This window comes from Hemicordylus capensis, chromosome 1 (genome assembly GCF_027244095.1).
Source record: "Hemicordylus capensis ecotype Gifberg chromosome 1, rHemCap1.1.pri, whole genome shotgun sequence".
NCBI lineage: Eukaryota > Metazoa > Chordata > Lepidosauria > Squamata > Cordylidae > Hemicordylus > Hemicordylus capensis.
The window spans coordinates 387651868-387677722 of NC_069657.1; the positions used below are offsets into that span (position 1 = coordinate 387651868).

General features: G+C 44.6%; 2 protein-coding genes and 1 long non-coding RNA gene across 3 annotated transcripts in view; 2 read left to right on the forward strand and 1 right to left on the reverse strand.

Annotated features, from left to right (window-relative positions):
• The window catches only part of LOC128347469 (uncharacterized), a 40666-nt gene extending 24633 nt beyond the window's left edge, over positions 1 to 16033 (forward strand). Inside the window, exons 3-4 of the long non-coding RNA XR_008317571.1 lie at positions 3437 to 3500; positions 15588 to 16033. This is a non-coding gene — a long non-coding RNA (uncharacterized LOC128347469). The remainder of the gene's footprint in view (positions 1 to 3436; positions 3501 to 15587) is intronic.
• On the reverse strand, positions 8245 to 9119 carry LOC128347464 (dynactin subunit 6-like). Its single transcript, XM_053302194.1, has 2 exons — positions 8647 to 9119; positions 8245 to 8519 (listed from the first exon to the last, which is right to left on the reverse strand). Exons 1-2 carry the CDS (start codon positions 9102 to 9104, stop codon positions 8414 to 8416), a joined length of 564 nt encoding a protein of 187 aa, XP_053158169.1. The 5' UTR covers positions 9105 to 9119; the 3' UTR covers positions 8245 to 8413.
• A 694-nt stretch (positions 16034 to 16727) lies between the features above and the next one.
• Positions 16728 to 25855, forward strand: part of KIF26B (kinesin family member 26B) — a 495657-nt gene continuing 486529 nt past the window's right edge. The window contains exons 1-2 of the mRNA XM_053302151.1: positions 16728 to 17241; positions 17940 to 18341. Of these exons, the coding sequence (XP_053158126.1) occupies positions 17179 to 17241; positions 17940 to 18341 (465 nt within the window). The 5' untranslated portion in view covers positions 16728 to 17178. The remainder of the gene's footprint in view (positions 17242 to 17939; positions 18342 to 25855) is intronic.

Consider the following 25855-nt stretch of genomic DNA (forward strand, 5'->3'; position numbering starts at 1 on the left):
TTTATAAATGGAAAGAAAGGGTAGAACCATCAATATAGAAAAATCAAATGCATGAAATGATTGTGGGCTGTAAAATCCATGCTCCTGCTGCCATAGTTATCTGAATGTGTAGAACACACTCCTTTTAAAATTGCTCATAAAACGTGTGTCAATATATTAATAAGTAGACATTGATTTTTACTGAGAAGCATCTAAGATTCATGAATGCAAATACTATTGCAAAGCAAAAAAGAAAATTAGAAGAGAGCTTTGTGTCCAGTCAATAAAATAGTCTTACTTTGAGATCAAAAGTAAGCAAATTCCCTCAAAACAAACAAATTGGAAAAACAAATTGGCTCAGGTATGCAATGAAATCTACATGTACAGATCATTGTCTTAAAGAGGAAGAAGTTTTCTTCTCTCATAAAGGGAAAAACTGCAGTACAATGAAATTAGGTTCACAGGCCATGTCTTTCAAATAACTTTTCCTTTCTAAGAGAAGAAAAATATCAGAATTTGGGTGCTTAACCCTCTCCCTGCTCGCCACAGTTCTGTGCTCAAGACTCTTTATTGCCCCTAGCCTTCTATGGAGAATGTAGAATCACAGAATCATCAAATTTTAGAGTTGAAGGGACCATGGAGATTTTCTAGTCTACACCCCAGTTTCGTGCAGGATACGGCTACAACATCCTTGGCAGATGGTTGTTCAGCCTCTGCTTGAAAACTTCCAGCAAAGAAGGGTCCAGATGTAAGATTAGCTAAGATAGAACTGGAAGCCTACAGTGGGGAAGGGGAGGGGTGGGAGCAACTGGGAACTGGAGTTCAAGCAATGAGGACTGTTTATTGAGCAGAGGGAGAACAACGGGCCCTGTCCAGCCCCAGTAGCATCGCTCCAGTGGCTGTTGCTGGTGTCTATGTTTCTTTTTTAAGATTGTGAGCCCTCTGGGGAGAATGAGCCATTTAATTTAATTTATTTGTTTGTCTGTCTGTCTGTCTGTCTGTTTGTTTCTACCTACCTACCTACCACAGGGCTCTGTGGTCGCCAGGAGTAGACACTGACTCGTTGGCACATTTTACCTTTACCTACCTAACATGCCTATGTAAACCGCTTTGGGAACTTTTGTTGAAACTTGGAATATAAATATTCATCGTCGTATTCACTGGAGAAACAAGTCCCTCTGCTTCTCCAATGAAAATTGTCCCTGTAGCAGAAGTAACCACTGGAGTTTCCTTACGTACTTTTCATATAAAATTTAGATAGGACTTAAGTTGCGGGGGAGAGCTGGGATCGGAAATCATATTCTTACTTTTTATTTTTTAATTAAATTTATTTAAAATATTTCCATACTGCCCCAAACCTACATCTCTGGGTGGTTTACAATTAATATAATTTAAAACATTAAATCAATTAACAATTAAAATCCTTTAAAAGATTAAAAACATTTAATCCCCAGTATTAAAATTATTTAAAACTATAAATCTAATTAAAGGCCTGGGTGAATAAATGTGTCTTCAGTGCATTTTTAAAAGTTGCCAGAGATGGGGAGGCTTTTATTTCAACAGGAAGTGCATTCCAAAGTCCAGGGGCTACAACGGAGAAGGCCCATTCCCGAGTAGCCACCAGACGAGTTGGTGGCAGCAGCAGGCGAACCTCTCCAGATGAGCTTAGCAGGCAGTGGGGCTCATAGCGAAGAAGACGTTCTCTTAAATACCCAGGGCCTGTTTAGGGCTTTATAGGTAATGACCAGCACCTTGTATTTTGCCTGGAAATGTATCGGCAGCCAGTGCAGTTCCTTCAACACAGGAGTAATATGGTCTCTCCTAGATGATCCAGAGACCAACCTGGCCACTGCATTCTGGACCAACTGCAGTTTCCAGACTATGTACAAAGGCAGCCCTACATAGAGTGCATTGCAGTAATCCAGCCTAGAGGTTACCAGCAGATGTACCACCATCTTGAGCGGAAGTAACTTGCCTAGGGAGCAAGAGGTTGCTGGTTCAATTCAAATCCCTGCTGGTATGTTTCTTACTGGAGGCAACAATATAGGAAGATGCTGAAAGGCATTATCTCATACTGCGCAGGAGGAGGCAATGGTAAACCCCTCCTGTGTTCTACCAAAAGAAAACCACATGGCTCTGTGGTCGCCAGGTGTCAACACCAACACAATGGCACAACTACTACTACTAAGTTATTTGCACCAGGAAGGAAGCTGTTATTGGCACTAATTCAGGGCAAACAGCAGTTCTGAGGGGACATTGTGACACATGACCACTCAATAAGAGATCCATGGGTCACACTCATGTTTTGACCTGTAGGTTATGGTGCTCTTCAGCTTGACTCGGTTACCTAGTGCTTTCAAGTTGCCAGGATTCCACATAAGTGTTTGATCCTAGTTTCCATCTGACCCTGAGAGTGGCTCTGGAAGTCACTGTGGGTCTCAGAGTAGGGATTCTGATGGCAAGAGCCCAGCTACTGGCCCTCTGTGCCACTGAGGAGCTTGCAAGTGAGGAGTGCTGCTATCTTGATTTCTGGTACATCACAGTTGGCTGGAGAATGATACAAGCCTAGCAAGATCTGGGTGGCATAGAGATTCTATAGGATCCCAGCCAGCCCTATAAAGCACCTCCTTACATTAAGCGACTTGTTCAATTGCTTGCCTGCCTGTACTCTGATAGAAGCCTTTTCAGACTGAGAATCTCACTCTGTAACCTTATTTGTGAATTTTGCCCTCCTAAAATGGAACCTGCCACTATCTATATTCCAACTATACGGATTTAACTTAGTGGACAACTGTGCAAAGCCAAGTTCAATCATCTTAATATGGCCAGAGACTGGAAAGTTCTCAAGCCTTGTACATATCAGCTAACAGAACTGATAGAAGCATACACCTAGCATTATTTGCTGGGAAGAAGCTATATTGGGGTCAATGGAACTTACTTCCAAGTAAATATACCCAGGATTGGGCTCCAAGTAGATGTGAGTGAAGTCATTGCCAAAGTGTGATTTACAAGAATTAACCTTAGGAAATGAAGACACATCATCCTGGAGAGAATCTATCTATGTGGTCGTTAAGAGTTGACACCATCTTGTCCGCACTTAATCAATCACAATCAATCAATCAATCAATCAAATGAAGCAGAGTAGATATGTAACTGTTAACCGGAATATTTAGCATTCATCCAGTTGTTTCCTCTGCCCTGCCCCATGCAACAGGTTTCCTCTTGGGCTGTAGCAGTGGCATGCTTGTGGAAGGTGGGTGGGGACAGGGAGAGATCTTCAAGGGTTGGGAGATTCCTTCTTTGGAATTAGCTGAGGATGCCTGAGGCAGATGAGATTGGAAACCAAGGGGAGAAGGCCAGCTTAGAACGTAACAGCATTCTTGGAATAGAGGGGCAAGTTGAGGCAGGCTTTGGAGTATGTAGTCAGTGTTACTTACCATCATGGTTCTGTTCACAGGCATGTCTTGAAGAGCGACTGTAAATGTCAGTCAAGTATGGATTCATTGGTGTTTAGATTCAAGGTAATGTTTTCAGAATGGCTGTGATCAGGCATCTCACTGTCCAGATTCTATGCTAGTTATAAGCTCAAGAATCAGCAGCTGTCTTTTAATTTCTCAAAATCTTTGACTTGGTTCATTATAACAAGGGTTCCCAACCTGTGGCACTCCAGATGTTGCCGGGGTTTAGTGGGGGGGGGGACACACACAGGGACAGAGTGTGTCTTCTCTCTGCTTCTCGGCTTTTCTTGGTGTTGGCGTGGGCATGGCCATGGGGGCTGTTGTGGAGAGCACCTGCATTTCTGAATTGGCAACTAGGAACATAGGAAGCTGCCATATACTGAATCAGACCATTGGTCCATCTAGTTCAGTATTGTCTACCCAGACTGGCAGCGGCTTCTCCAAGGTTGCAGGCAGGAGTGTCTCTCAGCCCTATCTTGGAGATGCCAGGGAGGGAACTTGAAACCTAGATGCTCTTCCCAGAGCGGCTCCACCTCCTGAGGGGAATATCTTACAGTGCTCACACATCAAGTCTCCCATTCATAAGCAACCAGGGTGGACCCTGCTTAGCTAAGGGGACAAGTCATGCTTGCTACCACAAGATCAGCTCTCCTCCCTGAGAACTACATCACTGGATGTTGCTGAACTCTGTCCCATCGTCCCCAGCCCCAATAAATTTATTTATTTATATAAATTTATTATTTAAATTGTAGCTGGGGATCAGAGGCGGCTGGTGAGGCTGGTGCCAGAGGCCAGATGAGTGTTATAGGTGGGGCGGCCAGCCAACACGTCACTGTTCCCTCTAACAGGGATTCCCAGATGTTGTTCACTACAACTCACAGCATTCCCAGCTGCAGTGGCCTTTGGCTGGAGATTGTGGGAGTTGTCGTCAACCACATCTGGGAATCCCTGTTAGAGGGAACACTGCACTGTATGGGATGCCAGATGGGGCGGTGCTGCTCGCAGTAGCTACCAGGTGCAAGTGACATCAACAGTAATGACTTTTACATGTAATTCTCACCGCCCCACTGGCACCACCCTCAGCAGCTGCCTCTTCTGGGGATGATGGGACTTGTAGTACAGCAACATCTGCAGGACCACAGGTTGGGAACCCCTGCATTGTAAGAGCAGGCATTTGGATTGAAAAAGATAGGCTCTACCTGTATTGCCACCTTGATTCTTCATAGGGAGAAGGCAGTTTGCACTTATTTGCTTACAGAATATTACATAATCATTTCCCCCCTCCCATCCAGAACTCCTGCTTTAGAACAAATCAACTGTACAATTGCAGTAGATTGTAATGGGGAAACTGTCTCTGGGAATGTTTGATCATGACACGTCCTCTTTGGACTATGATTGAGGTGTGGCCTTCTTGCTATAAAAATCATTGATGTATTTGTGTATTGTGTCAGTGCTGGGTCGTGGGCAGCTACTGGAGGGTAGGTCAGAGCCTGAAGTTGGGATAGGCAGGGCCCAACAGAGAACCAGGAATGAAATAGTTGACCAGGAACCTGGGTCTGGAAATCAACATATAAGAACATAAGGACAGCATGGCTGGATCATGCCCAAGGTCCATTTATTCCAGCATCCTGTTTCACACAGTGGCCCACCAGATGCCGCTGGAAGCCTACAGGCAGGAGTTGGGGACATGCCCTCTCTCTTGGTGTTACTTACTCCCCTGCAACTGGTACTCAGAGGCATTGTGCCTCTGAGGCTGGTGGTGGCCTATAGCCCTCCAACTAGAAGCCGTTGATAGACCTCTCCTCCATGAAGTTATCCAAACCCCTCTTAAAGCCATCCAAACTAGTTGCCAACACCACATCTTGTGGCAGAGAATTCCACAAGTTGATTATGCATTGTGTGAAAAAGTACTTCCTGTTGTTGGACAGAAATTTCTTGGCAATCAATTTCATGGGATGACCCGTTTCTAGTGTTATGTGTGAGAAAGAAAAATTTCTCTCTATTCACTTACTCGACACTATGCATGCTTTTATAGACCTCTGTCATGTCTCCCTACAGTCATCTTTTTTCTCAGTGAAGCCAAGGGTCAAAACTGAGCAAACAATGGGTCCAGAAAAGCCAAAAGGTCAAATAGGTCAAGCCAGAAAGGAACAGAAAAGAAGCTGAAAGTCACAGCCAAAGCTAGCAATCAAACCAAGTAGCAACCGGGATCAGAAAACACACCAGAAGCAAGGGCATCTTGAAACTGTGGCAAAGCCTCATGCCAGGCAGGAAGCCTTCACATCCTTCCTGTTCTGGAAGGATCCAGCAAGCAGCCTGGCTGGGTGGGGTCAGACCAGGGCCTGAAAATTTCATTCTCTGGTAAAGCTGTGTAGTTCAGCTGGCTGCCACACAGAGCCATACCACACAGGAGTATGCAGGCTCTGTTTCCTTACCTTAGCATCAGTAGTTCTTGACACATTGTGATTGTCCTTACTTTTAATCAAACGCAGTTGGCATTTTTTTGTTTCCCATTGTTGAAAACCCTGCTAGAAGGTTAAGCAGGCAGGGGAAGGATTGAGCATCTCTTCCTGTCGAGTGCTTCTCTGATTTGCAAGAGGAGAAGCAGCTATCACATGCTGAAGACATGAGGTGGAGGCAGAATATGTAGTTTTCCCATGAGGCTCATGGGAGAACTATATAGAAGAAATAAACTGAAATGGCAAAGTTAACATTTTAAATGGTTTTTTAAAAAATAATTTGGTTGGATTATATGACATTACAAATGAAAACTAAACATACAGAATGGGCTAACGATCTGAATTTTGAAGATGCAAATATAACCACAATTCCTCCAAGGAGTTTAGACAGTGTATGAGGTTCTATTCTCCAATTTTATGCTCACAACAACCCTGTGAAGTAGGTCAGGGAAAGAGATTGGGACTCGCCCAAGGTCATCTTCATGGCAGTGTGACTTCTGTCTTTTAGCTTCTGAACTAGAGGGAGTAAAAAGAAAAGGGGGCTAGGGATATCAAGCGAACCAAAGCTCCATAGAGGTCTCTCTGTCTCCAAATAATCCACACTGAGCCCTTTCTTACGACTGGTGAGAAAGGGGTGAAGGGAGGAAGCCATGAAAAGCTGACCTCCCCTACAGATGATCCCCTGGTCTTTGCTGGGTGGGTGGATTGACTGCTGGCTGCCCCTGGCAGTGTGGAAGGTGCCAGCCCCCAGAACACCCATAATGCACTGCACAACTGTGCTGTGCATTATGGAGATTTCCCCAGCGATGGACAGCTGCCCGTCAGAGTCACAGCATCAGCTGAAAGCAGCTGACATTGCCATATGATTAACAACAAAGGGCAAAGGGAGCAGCGCTCTCCCTTAACCTCATTTAAGCAGGTGGCTCCTTAGGTGGGTTTGTCACTGAGGGCCCGCCGGGATTGGGCAGGATCCCATTGGTTCTTATGCATGGGCAAGGCCAGGCTTGGCTTCCTTAGCCCGGTTTTGCCTGAGCGTGAAAACAGCCTCGCTATCTTATTCATAGGATTCAAGTCCATCCACATTCTTGAAGCATGGTAGGTTGAAAGCGGGCGATTTTCTCCTTCAAGATCCTTAAAACTTATGGGAATTTCTAAATAAATGGGGATTTAAATAGATCCCCAACTGTAGACAACACCGGTTCAGATGCCTTTTACATGTCTCAAATCAACACTTACCTAGAGGAATGTCTGTCTGTTTGGACCCAAGTATTGATTTGACCTTGAACTTTTGTTTACCAGGTTATAAAGAGGCTGTTTCATTCACTTCTTAGGCATTTTGTTATCTTGACCTGGTTTAACAAGTCCTCAGCCTAACAACTTCCCAGTGTAAAGCTATCCTCAGGTGTAATAGAAACTACCCTTCTGGACTGACCAGGAAAGAGCTCCTCACATGCACACACTGCTTTGTTTACATTTTAATAGGCCTGTTCTCCAAGGGCTTTCATTTTATAACTAGCTTCATGGAGAATTCGTCTGTTTCTTCTAGGGAACTAAAGAGCATTCTTACGAAAATTCCCCTCCTATGCCATCTCAGAGAACTGTATGCAAGATTGACAGGGAACTGAGCCAGAACAATTTTAAAAGATGCAGTCATAGTCACAAGAACATGATAGTTACTTCTTCACGCTGTGCATAATTAGTCTATGGAATTTGTTGCTATAGGATGTGGTGGTGGCCACCAGCTTGGATGGCTTTAAGAGGGGCTTATACAAATTCATGGAGGACAGGTCTATCAATAGCTACTAGTCTTTGTGGCTGTATGCTATCTCCAGGGGTGTAGCTAGCGGGGAGGGGGCCCATGTTTGCCCCTCTCCCCAGCAGCCCCTTGGAGTGAGGGACACAATGAAGAATGAAGAAAATAGGGAGGGGTGGAGCTGGGTGGCCCTCAGGAGCTGGTTCTTTGAGCCCATCTACTCAATTATAGCAACACCACTGGCTACCTCCCAGGTTCAACAGGTGTATGCCTTTGAATACCAGTGGCAGGGGAGCAATAACAGGAGAGGGTGGGGGTCATGCCTTCATCTCCTGCTTGTGGGCTTCCCAAAGGCATCTGGTGGGAAACAGGATGCTGGACTAGACAGGCACTAGGCCTGATACAGCAAGGCTCTTCTTGCATTCTTATAAGTGATGGAGGAATTTTGTTTGAAGTAATTATACTTCAACCATGTAAATTACAAGTTTGGTCTCTGGCTAATACGTTATTGTTAAAAGAAGAAGAATTCCTTTCACTGCTGTGGATCAACAATATGCATTTTCAGATATGAGCCTTTAGACATTTTTTTTTCATCTGAAAGGAATATAAGCAGCTTTTATTATTTCTAAGTTTAATAAATAAAAATTAAATTGTGCAATGGAATGAATGAGCTCATAAATTAAGCAGAACAAATTACTTCTTGCTATCATGAAGTATAAGGGAACACCTCCACAGCAATTTTAATACTTGTGCAGAGAGGTCCTTCAGCTTTTTACAGGAGTAGAAGTAGAAGGTGCTTTCATGGTCTTCTTAAGATGGTGGTAGTTGGGCAGGATTTTCATGAGGAAGTCCAATTGCAGCGTTTGTGGTGGCATTAATACTTGAGTTGAGTCAGCTGTTCACTACTGCTGGCCTTCAACAAGCCCTAGTTTGGATCAACTGGCAAACCAGATTAAGAAAAGAGCTGTGGTTTGAAGCAAGTTTCGTTTGGCACGTCTGTGGCCGCTCTGTCTGCACTCGACGAAGACAGTCTGCTCCATAGACATTGCAACAGGCTCCAATGATGTAGCCACTGGTCAAGAACACATTTCTTCCCACAAATGCTTTGGACTCAATTACATTGTTGTCTCCAATTTTCATTGCCTGTGAACAACAGCCAACTTCAAATACGTTGTTGGTGCCAATAATCATTGGCTTGGCTCCCACATCCTCTGTATCATGGGTAATATTTTCAGGATAGACGTTTTTGATAGTTGCCTGTTCTTCAATGAGGTTACCTTCCCCAATTACAATTGGTCCAGCTTCTGCAATGATTCGGGCTTTGGTGTGAATAACTGTCCTCGGCCCGATTGTTACATCTCCCTTGATTTCACTCTCCACACAGACAACTGCTCCAGGAGCAATCTTTACACTCTTCTGGACTTTTTCCGCCATCTTCTCCATCCCTTCATCCATTGCGAGCCTTTAGACATTTTAAACTGAAAGTAACCAATGATAAATGGATCTATTCACCTAATAGTTTTATGAATTACAGTAAGGTTGAATTATGTTACAAACACCAATGAGGATTTTCCTGTGGCTGTGTTCTCATAAGCACAATGTTCCTAGTTAAAGAGCTAACCAGGATTGCTGAGCTCCGCAGAGCTCTTTGTGAGAATACAGATTTCCTGGGCAATCCAGGTCAAACCACCATGGTTAAACTTCATTTAATCAGGACAGATAACCAGGTTTGCCCAGCAAATCTGCATTCACACAACCATAGGGCTCAGTGATCCTGGTTAACTCTTTAACCAGAATTGTGAGAACACAGCCCTTTAAGTCTTTCTATTTCTCATAAAAACATTCTAAAAAACCAGCTAGATGACACACATTAATATGCCACACTTATTTTCAAAATAAATAATATTCTGAGAAGGTTTTTGATGTTCTAACATACAGGCCAAAGGTCCTACCTTGTTATTAAGAGTTGTTAATAATATGCTACTTTCTTATTACAAACCCTATGCTCTGCTCAAGAACTAAGCACTTTGAAAGTTGCTTGATAGAGGTCCAGAAGATAATATGGCTCAAAGAATTCCAATAGATCTTACAGACACATGGCATGAATTGCTGTCTAGACCAGTGTTTCTTAATTTTTTTGGAGTCATGGACTGGTACATTATTCATGTGCAGTTTCCCGGACCAGCCATTAGTAAGAGGGTCACCCCCCATCGCCCAACCCCCAGGCACCCCCCCCAAAAAAATTTGGGCAGCTCTCTGGAGCTTATTTCCAGGCAGCCGTTGCTGCTGGATAATGTTCATTTAAAGGAAGTGAAATGAACATTATCCAGCAGTGAGGGCTTCCTAGAAATAAGCTCTGGAGAGCTCCTGGAGGCCCGAATTTATTTTTTTTTTTGGGGGGGGGATGATTTTTATGAGTGATGCCTCACAGACCGGTACCCAATGCCTTGTGGACCAGCACCAGTCTGTGTACTGGTGATTGAGAAACACTGGTCTAGACCCCCACCCACCTCATGGGCAGTGAAGATGGTTTCATTATCTTTGAGGATGAGCACAGCAGCCCCTGGAACATGTCCACACTTTGCTCTCCAGACATACTGTTGCTTAAATTAACAAGCAAATTAGATTTGAAAATACATAACATGATCTAGTTCTGGCTCCAGCTTACATCTGACTGAGATCTGAGTAGCATCACTGTAGTGAGGCATAATATCAGTTCAATTTAACATCATAGCACAGCCTTTTTTTAGCTGTGTGATGAAAACTTAATTAAGTTTTTTTTAATTAAACCCAACCAGACCCTATTTTATATTGGCTAAAAATATTAGCAAAACATGCAGCCCTTTTATTATTAGGAATATTTATATATACAGCTTCCGCTTTTCAACAAAAGTTCACCAAGCAGTTTACTTTGCCTCAAAGAGGCTCACAATCTACAAAACCATTTCCTAGCATTAGGACTGTTGATTATGTTGTAAAAATGCTGCTCAGATGATGTTTGTGTACTTTACTGTCTTCCCTTTCTTGCTTTAGTACTCCTGTATGTGGAATGCAAAATCTGGTACCAATACAAGAATTCAGGTGCAGTTGCCTCATCTATGTGATGCATTGCACACTATTACCAGGAGAGTGCACTCTCATCCCACAGTATCTCTCCATGATATTTGCTACTTTAGGAGGATAATCATTACTGTTGCTATATGAACAGGCAACATATTTTCTTGCTATGGCATTCAATCTTGTGGGTGCTGTCATACTGCAGTTAAGCAAATAACACCATGTTGTTAATCGCAAAGTATTGCTTATTGGTGCTGGTGAATACAGAAGATACGCTGCTGGCTATGGCCAAGCCACAGGTTTTTGGATAGGGTGCTGAGGAGCATGGCGTTTCACATCTTTTTGTAGTTTCACCAGGATTAGCACTGATCCAGGTGAAAGAACAGATGGGAAGCTGCAGTTTAAATGGCCCTGAGAAGGGCTGGGTGGCAATGATTACAATTTGCAGTAGGACATTTAGAGGTCGCACTTATATTATGACATAATATCATCCCTGCTAACTTGGCAAAGAGGCACCTTTTAATGTGGTGCTTCTCTTTATTTAGCAGGGGGAAAGTAACTGGCCCTATCCACCCCCAGCACAGTACCTCCAGTGACTGTTGCTGGTGTCTATCTTATGTTTCTTTTTAGATTGTGAACCCTTTGGGGACAGGGATGCATCTTGTTTATTTGTTATTTTTCTGTGTAAACCGCCCTGAGCCATATTTGGAAGGGTGGTATAGAAATTGAATCAAATAAATAAATAAACAAACAAATAAATAAAATAAGAAATTAATGAAGTGCAACCTTTAAATTCCTCCACAGATGGTAATTAGCACACTTCTCGATGTCTGTCTTCTAAGTCTATTTTCACATCCACTTTCCTGTAGTGTCATTGCATGGCACAGGAGAGTGTGTGAATGAAGCAATTACATAGACAGAGCTGATTGTGTGGTCTTTCCCATCTGGGTGGTGATTGGGTAGGAAAGACTCAATCACAGATTAGCCCTACACATGTGGTTAATTAATACACACACACACACACACCCCCCACAGCAATGTGCAACCTTGCTCTGGGAAGGAAGCATCTCCCACACACCACAGTGCGTATGAAGACAGGCCATGGAATCATGAAGAGACAGATAAATCTACCAATATGCTTCACACCATCAAGATTTTCTCTTTCTTGCTGAGTACTTCTAGGGGATGATGTAGCACAACCTCAAATATCATCTAGCAATTTTTGTGCAGGCAAATTCGTAAGAACATAAGAACAGCCCTGCTGGATCAGGCCCAAGGCCTATCTAGTCCAGCATCCTGTTTCACTCAGTGGCCCACCAGATGCCTCTGGGGAGCCCACAAGCAAGAGGTGAGGGTGTGCCCTCTCTCTTTGCTGTTGCTCCCCAGCAACTGATATTTAGAGACATCATGCCTCGTAGGCTGGAGATGGCCTATAGTCACCATTCTAGCAGCCATTGATAGACCCGTCCTCCATGAATTTGTCTAAGCCCCTCTTAAAGCCATCCAAACTGGTGGCCATCACCACTTCCCGTGGCAGAGTATTCCATGGATTAATTATGCGCTGTGTGAAAATGTGCTTCCTTTTGTTGGTATACACTTTTTAAATTGTTTGATTTAATAACTTTATGTTTTAATAAACAGTTGTGCTTGGTTTGCTTCTTGATTTACCTTGTAAGCTGCCTTCAAAATAGTTGCTATTGAAAGAAGGCTGCCTACAAAATATTAAAGAAAACCATTCCTATGGTCTTAATGACAGAAAGCCATGGCTCAGCTCTCAGTGTAGAAGTACCTCTAACATTTCTGTGTTGAAAATCCCAAACGTTTGCAACACAGAACATTGACATATTCCTCCCCAATAGAATGTGTTGAATTAACTTCAAGCAGGTACCACCTGAACTGGCTCTGCATGATGTTTTCATCTATTACTGCTGCAACGTGCCTCGCTGCAGATTCTGCAGTGTTGCCATGCCAGTGAAGCACATTTTGTGGCGGATGCTGGTACAGGAACACTCCACATGATCTGCTGCACTGCAGGTTAGAACAGTGATGCCGAGATGATCCTATGCAGACAGTTTCAAACAGCATCTACATGGTAAAATGGTGCTGGTCCCAAGATGCTATCAGAAAGAGGAGATGCCTGTAGTAGGGCAAGGGTTCTCAACCTCATAGAAACATAGGAGGACCAATGGTCCATCTAGCTCAGTATTGTCTACACTGACTGGCAGCAGCTCTCTAAGGTTCCAGGCAGGAGTCTTTCTCAGCCCTATCTGGAGATGCTGCTAGAGAGTGAACCTGAGACTTTTGGCATGCAAGCAGATGCTCTACCACTGAGCTATGCCCTCATCCCCTAAAGGAAATATCATACAGCAGTCAGTGCTCACATGTAGTCACCCATCTAAATGCAAAGGGACAATTCATGCTTGTGCCCACAAGACCAGCTCTTCTCCCACATCTCACAAGGCCATTGTAACTGGGGATGTTGGGAGTTGTAGTCCAATATCATCCAAGGACCCAAAACTGGGAACCCCTGTGGTAGGGTGCATACAACATCTGGAAGGACCCCTGGATTTGACTGCAGTGCAGTGTAGCCTCTGTTTTTGCCCATCTCCCCAGCGGAGGCAACAGGGGAATGGGCACAGGAAGCAAGTGACCATAGTCATCTTCAGCCAGACAAGTCCCAGGTTGGCCCATAACCCCGTTCTGTCTATTTCCCACTTATTTATTTTAGAGTTATTGTTATATTTCCTAATACCTGTAGCTGGACCTTTTTGTGTTTGTTTGTGTCTTCTTTTTTCTTCTTCGTAAGCAAACAGATGCTGCAATCCCCCGAAGCATTTGTCTTTTCTGAATGGTAGAAACCACCTGATATTTAAATGGTCTTTTGTGTTTGCTGCTCTACCAGTCAGCTGTAAAATATTGCCTCATTGACCATGTTTGAATTGGTGTCATGCCTACTTACTGTTCCTTGTCGGCAAACTTTGGAGAGTAACAGACACCAAGATGTTGCTGTTCCTATGCTTCCTGGTCTGTAACAAGGCAGTAGGCTGCAAATTGGAATTTACAAGCAAGCTGGCCAATCTGTTGCCCCCCCCCCTTTGATCCTCATATGTCTATGATCTCCCATGGTAGACATACCATTACACACAATCTGACAATCCCTAACACAGCAGATGCGGTTCGGCAGGGACATCTAACAGCGTGTTAATTAAAGGGCTGATGAAGAACAAAGCAAATCTGCCTGTTCTTGATGGGAAGTGCTGATCCTAGAAAATTAAAAGTTATATACCGTGGCATCCATGGCACATGCCTGCCTTTGCTCACAGTGACTTTGCCGTGTGCCGGAACAACAGCCAGGCGACAACAGGAAGATGTTTTCTGCCTTTATGCCTCACTGCCCTATCACCAAAATTACAAAGAGGGAAAACACAACATTTTCAGATGGACATGCATTTGGAAGCTGCTTGCCCAAAGGTCAACTATTTCCATCTTTTAAATATTTAATCTTTTTAAATCTTGAGCCTTCTGATCCTTTTACATTTGTACAGGAAAAACCTCCGAGAAAAGAAATCAGAGGTGAGCCAAAGGCATGCGCTCTCTCTTTCTCTCTCATATAGCCATGTGTGTGTACAATTCTGAAAGTCAGTTTTATATTACTGTTGTGCAACCAACCTGCAGTTTGCCAGGAGTGAGTAATAGCTATGTATATACAAGAGTGAATCTGCAGGCCAGTTTGCTTTTAAAAAAAATGCTATTATTATGTAACTAAGGTATGATCTGGATGCTGTGAGTCAGTTGAATATTGGTTGGTTCCCGACCAATGCATTCATGATGGCAGTATGTTGTGGTGTCAGGAAGAATATTGGGACATCCTTTCTTCTGACATACTCAAGACATACAGCCTATTTCCATGATTACAGTTGTGAACAGACTATATCAGGGGTGTCAAACTGAGGCCTTCCAGATGTTGCTGGCCTACAACTCCCATCATCCCTGGCTACTGGCCACGGTGACTGGGGATGATGGGAGTTGTAGGCCAACAACAGCTGGAGGGCCACAGTTTGACACCCCTGGACTATATGAACAGACATTCCTTGCTGGATCAGACCAAGATTTATCTAGTTAGGCATTGTGTTTTAAACAGCAACCAGCCAAAGGTCTCTAGAAACTCAACTCACATGGCCAGACGGGACCTTGCACTATTTCCACAGTGCCACCTACTAGTCAGCTCTTGCTTTCTGTGATTAACTCACTATTTCCCCCATTCATCAGAAGAGTACTATTGAAAGGTGATGGGTTAACCACAGAAAGCAAGAGCTGACCAGCAGGTGGTGCTGTGGAAATGGTGCAAGTGACCTGTCCAGTAAGGTCTCACTAGAAATGCTGACAGAAGTTTGCAAGAGTGTCTGGATGCAGAGTAAGCTCTTTTCTTCAACTTACTTGCATGCTCTTTTCAAAGCACTGTCTATTGCTGTCTGGAAGAGCCCTTCGCCTCAACCTCACACATCTACAATATAAGGACAATATAACTGGCCCACTTTAGAGAGCTGCAGGAAAAACGACTGAGATTACAAGTGTGAAGTGCTTTGAATGCCAAAGCTGCACAAATGGCAGCATCAATGTGATAACAGATGCCATACATCATGATTTTGAATGGCTTCCATGTGGTAACTGTCACATGTAGATTGGCCCAAAGGCTCTAAAATATACTATGCAATGCACAGCACAGACACACAAGGTTGGGCTGGAAGCCAATAATCACATAATTCCCATGGCTATCGTATTCCATGATTTTGTACATGTGAAAGTCCATACAGATTTGGTGCTGTGGAGAATTTTGTTTCTGTGTTGCCACATAATATTCTCTCTCTCTCTGGTTTCTAGCTCTCATGGTTAGGCAGAGATGCTGGGCCCTACACAGCAAATAGTTCCTCCCTCTGACTCCATGGTACCCACATCCACAAGTCATATTGGATTTCATGAACGATTCACAAGAAAATAATATCTTACATATATCTTGATTTCTGTCATACTGTGCTTTTTTGGTAGAAAACTTGAATTTGGGGGGTGGCGTACAAAGCAGCTTTATTCATGCCTCTCTGTGCTTTGTAATCAAGTGGGAGGAATTTGCCCTAATTTCAGCAATTTATCTAAGTCCCTCCACCAGCTGTTATGGGAAAAACCTTGTAGAAATATGCCTGTTGTCTTTTATAGTTTGAAATAAACTGTGTGGAAATTGCTCCCTGGAGCAGATGAGACCCAAAGTCCCATAGTTAAGGCCTTAAATGCATGTTACTGTTAAACTCTCAGTATGCTTTGTCTACACAAGAAGATACTATAATATCAGATGTCATGTATGAACAGAGATGCCAGGGGTTGCTCACTGGTATGTGCTGCTCAACTTTGGTCCTCCTGCAGATGTTGGCCTACAACTCCCATAATTCCTGGCTATTGGCCACTGCATCTGGGGATTATGGGAGTTGTAGTCCAAAACCAGTGGCGGGGGGGGGGGCAAAGTTGAGCATGCCTGCACTAATCCCTTCTTCTTTCTCAAGCTTATAGACCTGCACACACATTCTGTCAGAGCACCTGGAAAAAATCATATCCAGTAGAACCTTTGAATCAACCATTAACTATTTTGGTGGAGGCAAGTATATTCCCCTGCCGTCTCCTACAGAGGGAGGCAGGGAGGGGAGGGGGGGAAATCACAAATGTCAGTCAAGAAATACGGCAAATAAGACGGTCCCTCCTCAGCCCGCCAGACAGCCAGCAGCAAGGCATTCTGTAGTTAAGCCCTGGCAGCATTTTCACAGCCTTCAGAAGCAGCAGCAGCTGCCAATGTGCTGCAGCTTCTCCGCTGCTCAATGAGTGCTGTGTAGCCAGAGAGCTTCCCCCTTCCCAAACTGTCAGGCAAACATGGGCAGAAAGATATTGGCTGCAAGCAACTCCGAGGCTCCTCCCAGAGCCTGGATCCTGAGATTTTTGGAGGATTTCTTTTAACTCAGTTACAAACCGTGGCGCAGGAAACAAGTTACCACACCACCAAGTAGCACAGGGAGAAACTGCTGCCTGTAAAGCAACACCCAGCTCTTCATTCCTCTCCCGCTCCCTCCTTCGGTTTGTAAAATCTGCCTCGGATGCAATTGTTCCTTTTAGTTGTGGGGAGGAAAGTGGCACTGTCTGCTGGGGAGGGAAAATGCCGATCCCTGGGATTTCTACACAAATAATGAGACAGAAGACAATGAGGACATACACGATCTGAAGAAAAGAAGATCTAACCCTCTCTTCGGTTTCCTGCTGGCGTTTCTCTGAGCTCTAGGATTTTTTATTTTTTATTTATTTGGGAGGAAAACACGCACGCACACTCATTGACTTCAAGTGCATAGTGTGCAGCTGGGGTGAACCTTATTGGATCTGAGAATTCCCCATTGGATACAAATTTGCAGGAAATTCTCCCGTGTGCACAAAGATCATCATGAATTCTGTGGCTGGGAATAAAGAGAGAATTGCAGTCACAACCCGAAGCAGGAAATATGGGGTAAGTTGTCCTTAAGTAAGAGAATAGGATGCTTTAAATCTCTGTGGTTTAATACAAAAAGGGCTGAATTCTCTCCGTGCAAGCGGACACAGACCGTAAGCCAGCCTCTTCACAAGCGGCACGTTTCCCATCAAGGTGCAGTTGGTATATTAGCATTTCTGTTCAGTCTAATCGGCAAATCGTGTGAAATACGTTCCTTTTACTACAACAGTAGACTCCCCATGTCTGTTGAGCGCTACTGAACTTTTCTAGCCTCGGGTTCCATTTCATCGCCCGAGACAAACCTATTTTGCTGCAGTTGTGCAAAATATACTCGATTCTTTAGAGATCGCTAGTCTTCCCCCCACCCTTTTCTTCTAGTGGGTGTCCTGACTTACAAAGGGCCTTGCATGCAAACGATCATGAGATGCGGGTGAATTAACAGAAGGTGATCTAACACTCCCCTAGGCTGCCTGCAGTGCAAGGATGGGTGTCGTCGTGCCCCCACCCCCGATACAGAAAATTACTCAGGTGGTGGCTACAGATTTCTTTGCTTAGAAACCAGAGCGGCGGGAGCGGAGTGGGGGGGGGGGCGTGTAGCCTGCTTGGGGCTATTGTTATTGCTAATCTCTACGAGCCGCTGCGGGACTCGACTTGATTAATAAATTGAACTTTGCCACCGTCCTCCCACTACTGATTTCTTCTCCTCCACCACCCAGGTGAACGATCCCTGCTCCCCCACCAAATCCGCGGCGCCTTTCTCGCCGGAAAGCTGGTACAGGAAAGCTTACGAGGAATCCCGGGCCGGCAGCCGCCCAGCCCCCGAGGGCGCCGGCTCCATACTGGGCTCTTCCGGCACCCCTTCGCCTGGCTCGGGCACGTCCTCGCCGGGCTCCTTCACCGGATCACCGGGCCCCGCTTCTCCGGGGATCGGCAGCAGCTCGCCCGGCTCGCTGGGGGGCTCTCCGGGCTTCGGCACCGGATCGCCCGGTTCCGGCAGCGGAGGAGGCTCCCCGCCGGGCTCTGACCGAGGCGTCTGGTGTGAGAATTGCAACGCCCGCTTGGTGGAGCTGAAGAGGCAGGCGCTCAAGCTGCTCATCCCGGGGCCCTTCAGCAGCAAGGTGAGTCAGTGGGGCGGCGGGCAGTGGCCGTGGGGAGCCCTCGACGCGGCCTGGGCCAGGCCCGGGGGAGGAGGGGGGCAGCGCCGGTCTCTGCAGCCTCCCCTCTAAAAGGCACAAAGGCAGGGGACGCGAAGACAGGCGCCTTGCCTGCGCTCCGCGTTCCAAGGAGCGGCGCGGGTGATCGTCGTTACACGGTCGCGCGCGCTGCTCTCCTCCAGCTCGCAATTCCTCGCAGTGGTCGCAGCAGCTCGAGTCTCTGGGCATGTTTCCGCGCAAGTGAAGAGCTTCGTCCGAGGGAAGCGTGGCTGGCCTTGCACGCTCCCTGGGGCGTAAGTCAGATTGAACTCGGCGGCCCTTTACCCTTGCGTCCACACGCATAAGTAGTAACCGTTGCGTGAGTGCGGTCCAGTCGAAAGAGAATTGGACTGGGAGGCGCTGAGGTGGTGACGGTGGCCGGAGTCAGTGTCATTCACGAACTGTGGGCCACCTCGGCCAAGACACACACACCCCGTCTCTCCCGGGTGTGAAATCTCACAGCTTCGCTGCATGGGACAGCCACAGCGCTCACGCCTTCCTGCTGACTTTCAGCGGGGTTGCTGGTCCAAGTAGATGTTGCAATGGATTCTGGGTAGTTGCTCCTCTTGCGGCTTCATTGGTGTCCCTAAGCAAAAGTTGGACTTTGCATAACCCTGGATGTATCCCTTTTTTGCTTATGCTGAATAATACTGAGTGGCCTGTCAGTATTCATGGTGGGTTAGCTAAAATTACAGTAGTTGTGATAAGACTGTTAGGGGAATAGGCCCTTGGCCTTTGACCTAGTTCTAACCGAGATGGTAAACCTCTTTTTGGTCTATACTACTGTATCAGGCTGTGGGTGCGAATTCATATGGTTGAGTGCTCTCCATACAAAAACATTTCCTCTGTACAGAAAAATGGATGTTGGGGAGAAGTGTTCTAGTTTAGCTTTCTCCCAGACACGCTAGTTTTCTGTGTTCAGGGCTTTTTGTGTGTGGGGGAGTATTCATGCATATCTGATATTAGGCCCATTCACACATTATATTCAACACTTGTACAATAAGTGTACAGTGTTCACAGGTACAGAGCTGTACACAGGTACAGTCATTCACATATAATACTGAATGCAGGTACAGAAGTCCACTTCCTTATCTGTACCGTGCATTTGAAGGGCCTGTATCCAGGTTCACTTTTAAAATGAACACGGGTACAGTCATTCACACAAACGTGTATGAATGTACAGACATCTGTACTCTTGTTCAACATAATGTCTGAATTGCGCTACTGACGAACCTGTATCTGGGCTGCACCACCTCAGTAAGCCCCAGGCCTTAAGTTTACCACCTGTGAGATCATGGAAATAAGAGTGACCTGCATTTGCAGCACCATTGTTAGAGCAACAAAGATTATTCTGCAGATTATATATCCAAGAACAGGATATATCCAAGAACTACTTATTCTACATCACTCCTAAGGTGACTGGATAAAATCATGACTCAAAAAATACAGTCTCTTTCTATAGACCAATATGAATTGCATGCATTAAATTAATTGTCTCTGCCTCTGCTCATGTTCGTCAGGCCAGGTGTCCTCTGCATTCCTTTTACTACCTGCATTTGGCGGTTAAAAAGACTACCATGCTGGCCACTGAGGGCAAGGAGTGCTCAGTTTTGCATTTGCTTGCTTTTTTTGCCTTTAAATTACCCTACAGTTTAGATAAGCGAGCAGATGGATCCTGCGCATCTGCTCTCTTATCTAAATCAAATATTGGCTCCCCAGCCCCTTCCTCTCAATGCTTCTCTATCATTTGCATGGTTCTCTCTCTCTGTGTATATATGATATGCCATTTCACCACAGTTGCACAGGGGACCTCAGGCAGATTTCTGCAGCTTTACTAGCAGCACATATTTTAGAGTTCCGTCGGTCCAGTGGCACTTGGGTTCTCAGAGCTGATCACAAGCTATTTCATTTGTGAGGAATGGAAGTGTGACAGGAGAAAGCCTTGCTTGTTAGAGAGCTCTTGTTATCAGTACGATATAGTGGCAGTAATGCCTGCAGTAAACATGATCAATGATGTTGGAAGGGAAATGGACAAAGAAGAGAAGTGTCAAAGTGGACCCAAAGAGAGCTTGTCTACAATGTATGGGAGAGGCTCCAATGTCTTACACTAAGGAAACTGCAGGGTATTATATTGTCTTGTGGACTAGCTGCATTTGTAAGCTCCTTGAAGTCACTGGGTACAACACTGGAGAACTCTCTTATCTGGAGAACTGTCACACATGATGAGGAGTGTGTGCACACTACATCAGCTATGTTACTTGGAGTGACAGCACCCATGACACACCCAGACTACTTTAACGCAATGTTGTATCCTTGAGGGCTTGCTCATTTGCTATGTTTCAGTTCTAATTTATTGCCCGGGGTGCTTCAGTACTAAGTTAGTGGTTTCCTTCTGCTGAATGGATACAACTGTGAAAACCTCTGGTCTTCAAAGAGGGTTGAACCACAGCCTACAGCAAATGTAAAGTCTGAGTGCTACATTTGAATCAACAAGATTTTCTGCAGATAACTGTAATTATCTCTATTGTGCAAGAAATGTACAAACCAGATGTCTTTGGCATATTTCTCATTTAGCAGCCAGTGCTGTTTAAGGCAAGAAAATGACAGAATATCTTTTATTTGGATCTCTTTAGTTTTCATTTATTCTTTACCCAGGAATATAAAGATCATCTTGTGGTAAGCTGTACAAAGTCCTGGATACACAAATGTTCTAAAAAAACAAAAATGCCTAAGTACAACCTAAATGGAGAACCTTTTTTTTGGTTGTACTAGGGCTTTTGTTTCTTTTTACAGGGGTGTGTGTGTGTTGCAGACAGTTTTTACATGCAGGGTCACAAATTTTTAAAAAGCACCCTCCTCATCTGCAGTTTAAAGTGTTACAATCTGTTCTGCTACCTCATTCTGCTGCATGTGTAGAAAATGTTTAGTAGCGCTCCACCTTGGAACCAAACTTCAGTGCTAGACTGCTTTGGAGAATCTGAGTGAAAGACAAAGCTGATACTGCCATTCAGCATGTGCAGAACGCCTTTTTCTTACCAATTAATAACTACCCGCAGCCCTCTTCATCTGGGCCAATGGGGCAGAGGTTGCAGGTCTGAGGGCTTGGCTTCAGACAGGCAAGAGAGCCCTGGTTCCTCTTGGTTTAGTAACTGAATTCTCTGTGAAAGGTCTCTGCACCAAGTGTCCATCAGAGCTCTGCATATTGTGTGTGATCTTTTGAACAGCCTTTATTTAGATTGGGTATTGAGTTGTTTGCAATCAGGCCTCCAGTACAGCCACTCTTTGAAAGCTGTGGGATGCACTTGCCACACATATTGCATGAACAGTCTAACAATCCTGTATGTACCTGTAGGGGCCCTTGTGCTGATTAAGTTGTGTCAAAGGCATTGTAAGCGTTGCTTTCTTCCATAGTAACCCAGTGAATAGAGCAAAGGAGTTCCATGCATGTGACACAAGCAACTTGCTTTGCACTGTCAGGCTCAAGAGTTATCAAATGGCAATATTTGCTCTTCTACTTCAAAGGGTTTTCTTTGGTGGCTTGGATCAAGAGGTATCAAGTGAAAACACTGATTGCTGCTGAAGGGTCTCTGTTTATTGAATTGTATTTATCACCATTTATTTATGTGCTCTTTGAAATGTGGATGATCCTAAAGATATGACTTAAGACTGAGTTGGGTCTGAGAAGTAGATTTGTTTAATATGAATTATTCACAGCCAAGAGCAGCTAACTCCAAATGTGCAAAGAGAGAGGGCACTTGGCATTTAAATGTCCGTGAAACCACGAATGGGTTTTTGACTCTGCAGTCATTGGCAAATCTTTCCAAATCTTGCCCAGTGATGATTTCCTTCAGAACCTCTGTGTGTGCTGCAGCATCAGCAATGGATGGAATGTTAGAAAAGGGTGTTGAGTTTGAAAATGAGAGTCCTCATGAGTGTCGCAACACAAAAGGTTTTGCTGAGTGTGTATCCAAGGATGCAGCATACAAGTAGCGTACAGAATAATTGCAATGGTATGATGTGCTGTGAAAACAAACTATCAGTAATGATTTACAGACATAACTTATGGACCGGCCCTCGGCCAAATGCCAGGATGCTTCCTCCTCCCCTCCCCTCTTCTTTTCCTTCTTTCGCATGCCCTCATTCAATAATTTTGGTTTGTTAAATGAGTTTCTCATGATGTCTGAACTGGAGGATGGAGGTTTGAGTGATCCCTACAAACCAGGATGTCAAACCAAGGTTTGACAGAGAAATTGAACCACAGTTTCCTGTGAAAGCAGAACTGGGAAACTCATTCGAATGGTCCTTGCATACCAGGATCAATTGAAGGATGCTCCAAATGCCAGTTGCAGGGAAGCAATGGCAGAAGAGGGAGTGTGCCTTCATCCAGGGGTGGAGCTGTAATAGTTCAAAGAACACGGGCTGCCCAGCTCCTGGGAGCTGCCTAACTCAACTGTCCCCCGCACCCGGCCAGAGCCCTGGAAGGGCCATGCGAGCCCTCTAGAGATCATTCCCAGTCGGCATCTGCTGGCTGGGTGCACAAATTTCCCTTTTTCTTTCTTTAGGGAGATAAAAGGAACCACCAGGGATGGGTGTGGACCTGGGTCCCCATTGCTCTGCTGGTGCCTTCGTCTCTTGGTTTTTGGCTTCCTAGAGGCATCTGGTGGATGACTGTGGGAAACAGCATGCTGGACAAGATAGGCCTTGGGCCAGATCCAGCAAGCCTCTTCTCATGTTCTTAAACCAGTTCCCCAGTTCTGATGTCGCAGGAAGTGACATCAGTACCAAGAAGTACTAAAAAAGGTTGAAATGTGCAAATTGATTTGGGTTTGAATCAATTTGAGCTCAAATCAGGCCATTTTGAGTGATTCGAATTAGAAAATTAAAATAAATGGCCTCATTCGATTTCAAATCGAAATGACCCTGATTCAAGCTCAAATCTATTCGAGTGTTTCGTGCACCATTCTAGTGGGCTTTTTCTCATTGCTGATTGGCTTTCTGGCACTGGCTTCTGAATGGCTTGAGATCTCCTTGCTTCTTTGTTGGCTTGTTATCATACAAATCAAGTGCTGTCATGGGCAGCTGCGCCCCCATTGGCTGGGAGGAGGGAGAGGGAACAAAAAAGGAGGGAATTTCAAAATGTTTTCAAAGGGCCTGGGGAGGGGAGGCAGAGAGAGCCCCTAGTGTGCCCTTGAAGAGGATTCATCAGGATCTGAGGAAAGAAGGAATCAAGGAAGGTTTGATTTTGTGGATTTCTTTTCTCAACACAGTATAATGTGCTGTGCTATTGCTGCTATATTATTAATGGTCTGATTTTGCTAGAACTCAGATTGACAAAGGCAGAACTTGGGTGCCTTCCTTCCTTCTTTGAATTGTGGTTTGGTCTGTTTGTGATATGGTGAGAAATGGACTGTGGTCACTCAGGGGTGTGTGTGTGTGTGTGTGTGTAATATTTTCTTGGTGATTGCTGTGACATGAGCCCCATGTCTGGCTCTGAGACTAACTTGTGCTTCGCTCTGGTCGGCTCTGCAATCTGCATTTCAAGGTATACTCAGATGTTATAGTTGATTTATGGCTATGCTTGCTGTTCAAGTTGCTGCTGTTGCAATGCTGAATTAAGGAGTCATAATTGTTTGTGGAAGAGCAACTTGTGCCAATGATGATACTGTGGTGTAGGCACTGTGGCTGGCAGTGGATTCTGGTTTAGTGATTCTTTTTTGGCCATTTTTGGACTGTGTTTGAAAAAAATGTGTGTTCTGTGCCGGGAGGGACAGATTCCTTTAACTGTATGCTGCTAATCTGCAGTGTTTTGCAAGGCAGGGATGCAAAATGCATTGCAAATTACAATGCAAAACTTGTGTGCACTCTCTGAGTGCAGTTGGTTTTGGCCATAAGGAACAATGAGGAACTCAAATCACTTCATTGTTCCCTGTGGGACAGCAAAGTGGGTTGAGTGGTACGGCGTTATGGGTGCTACCTGCCACCCAACTCACAAAACAAATGGGCAAGTGGGTGATTTTAAATACATTTTTAACCTTTCCCCCTTTCCCCCAAACACCCATAGAATCCTATGGGGTGGTGGTTGGGGAAAGGTAAAAAACCAAACCCATTTGTTTTGTGGGTTGGGTGGTAGGTAGCACCCATCACACCATACCATTCAATCTGCTTTGCTGTCCCTAGGACCTACCCATGGGCAGTGGGGTGATTTGAGTTCCCCATTGTTTCCTATGGCCAAATCACTCAAATTGATTTGAGTTGATTCATCAAAACAGCTGGCAATGGCCACTGTTTTAATGAATCGATTAGAGGGTTTTGCAGTTTGATTTGATGTCAAATCAAATAGCAAAATCCATCTCTAGAAAAAAGACACACAGGAGAGGGTAGCGAATGGGCACATAGCTTGCTCACATGGACTGGGACGGTTGTCTATTAATCCAGCCAGACAAATACTGCAGTAGTATTTTGAAACTCTTAATTGTAGAACCTGCCACTGACTACAGGAAATGTATGACATAGTATAATATAATAATGTGGCCAGCCCCTTTCTGGAGCACTGAACCTGTTTGAATGCTGGTGTTCGAGCCAGCTTGACGGGTGGGGAGGTGCCTTTAAAAACAACAGGTAAAACGCTCCTTACCAGCTCGCCCCTCACTGCCACTTCCCCACTGCCAGCGCTTGTTTAAGAAACAGCCGCACGGGGCTGCAGCGTTCCTTCCTGCAGTCCCGATGGGTGTCGACACACACATGACTGCAGCGCATGCACGCCGGCCATGTGCTGCGTTCTTTGCCCAACTAACCCCCTGTTTCCTAGTGGCCAAGGAATAATTTATATTCCTTCTTTTTTTCTGGACCAAGAAAATGGCTGTGTTGGTACTACAGCAGCATGGATTCAGTGAACAGTGGCTAGCTACTGAATTCAACATGGATGTGTTGTACACGTTGCATTTTTCTCCATGATAAAAGTTGCTAGTAGTATGCAACTGTAACTGTATCCTAGATGAAGGATATTCAAATGTGCATGTTAATTCTTCCCCATTTATCATTTATGAATCCAGCTGACTTACAAGGTTTTTGGGGACTCCTGCTGATAGCAGCCTGGAAATTTCATTAGCTTTCATAACTGCTGTCAGCAAAAAGCTTTATAATAATAGTCAGCAATATATATTTTTCACTTATTCCATACTTAAAATGCATATAACCTGGATAGTTGATGATATGGCAACAGTGAATGTAATATCTATTAGAGCTCTGGTCAGAAATAGTAGATTGTGATTATTTATTAGAATATGTACATATATATTTTTCATATTGAGTAATCATGTACTTTGAAGGATTATATGCCCTTAATCTTATAATATGGTGTTTATTTTTTGTTTGTCCTGGCTGATCTTTGTACAGTATATGAAAGTATGCAGCCAGGCATTACATTTCATACAGAGAAA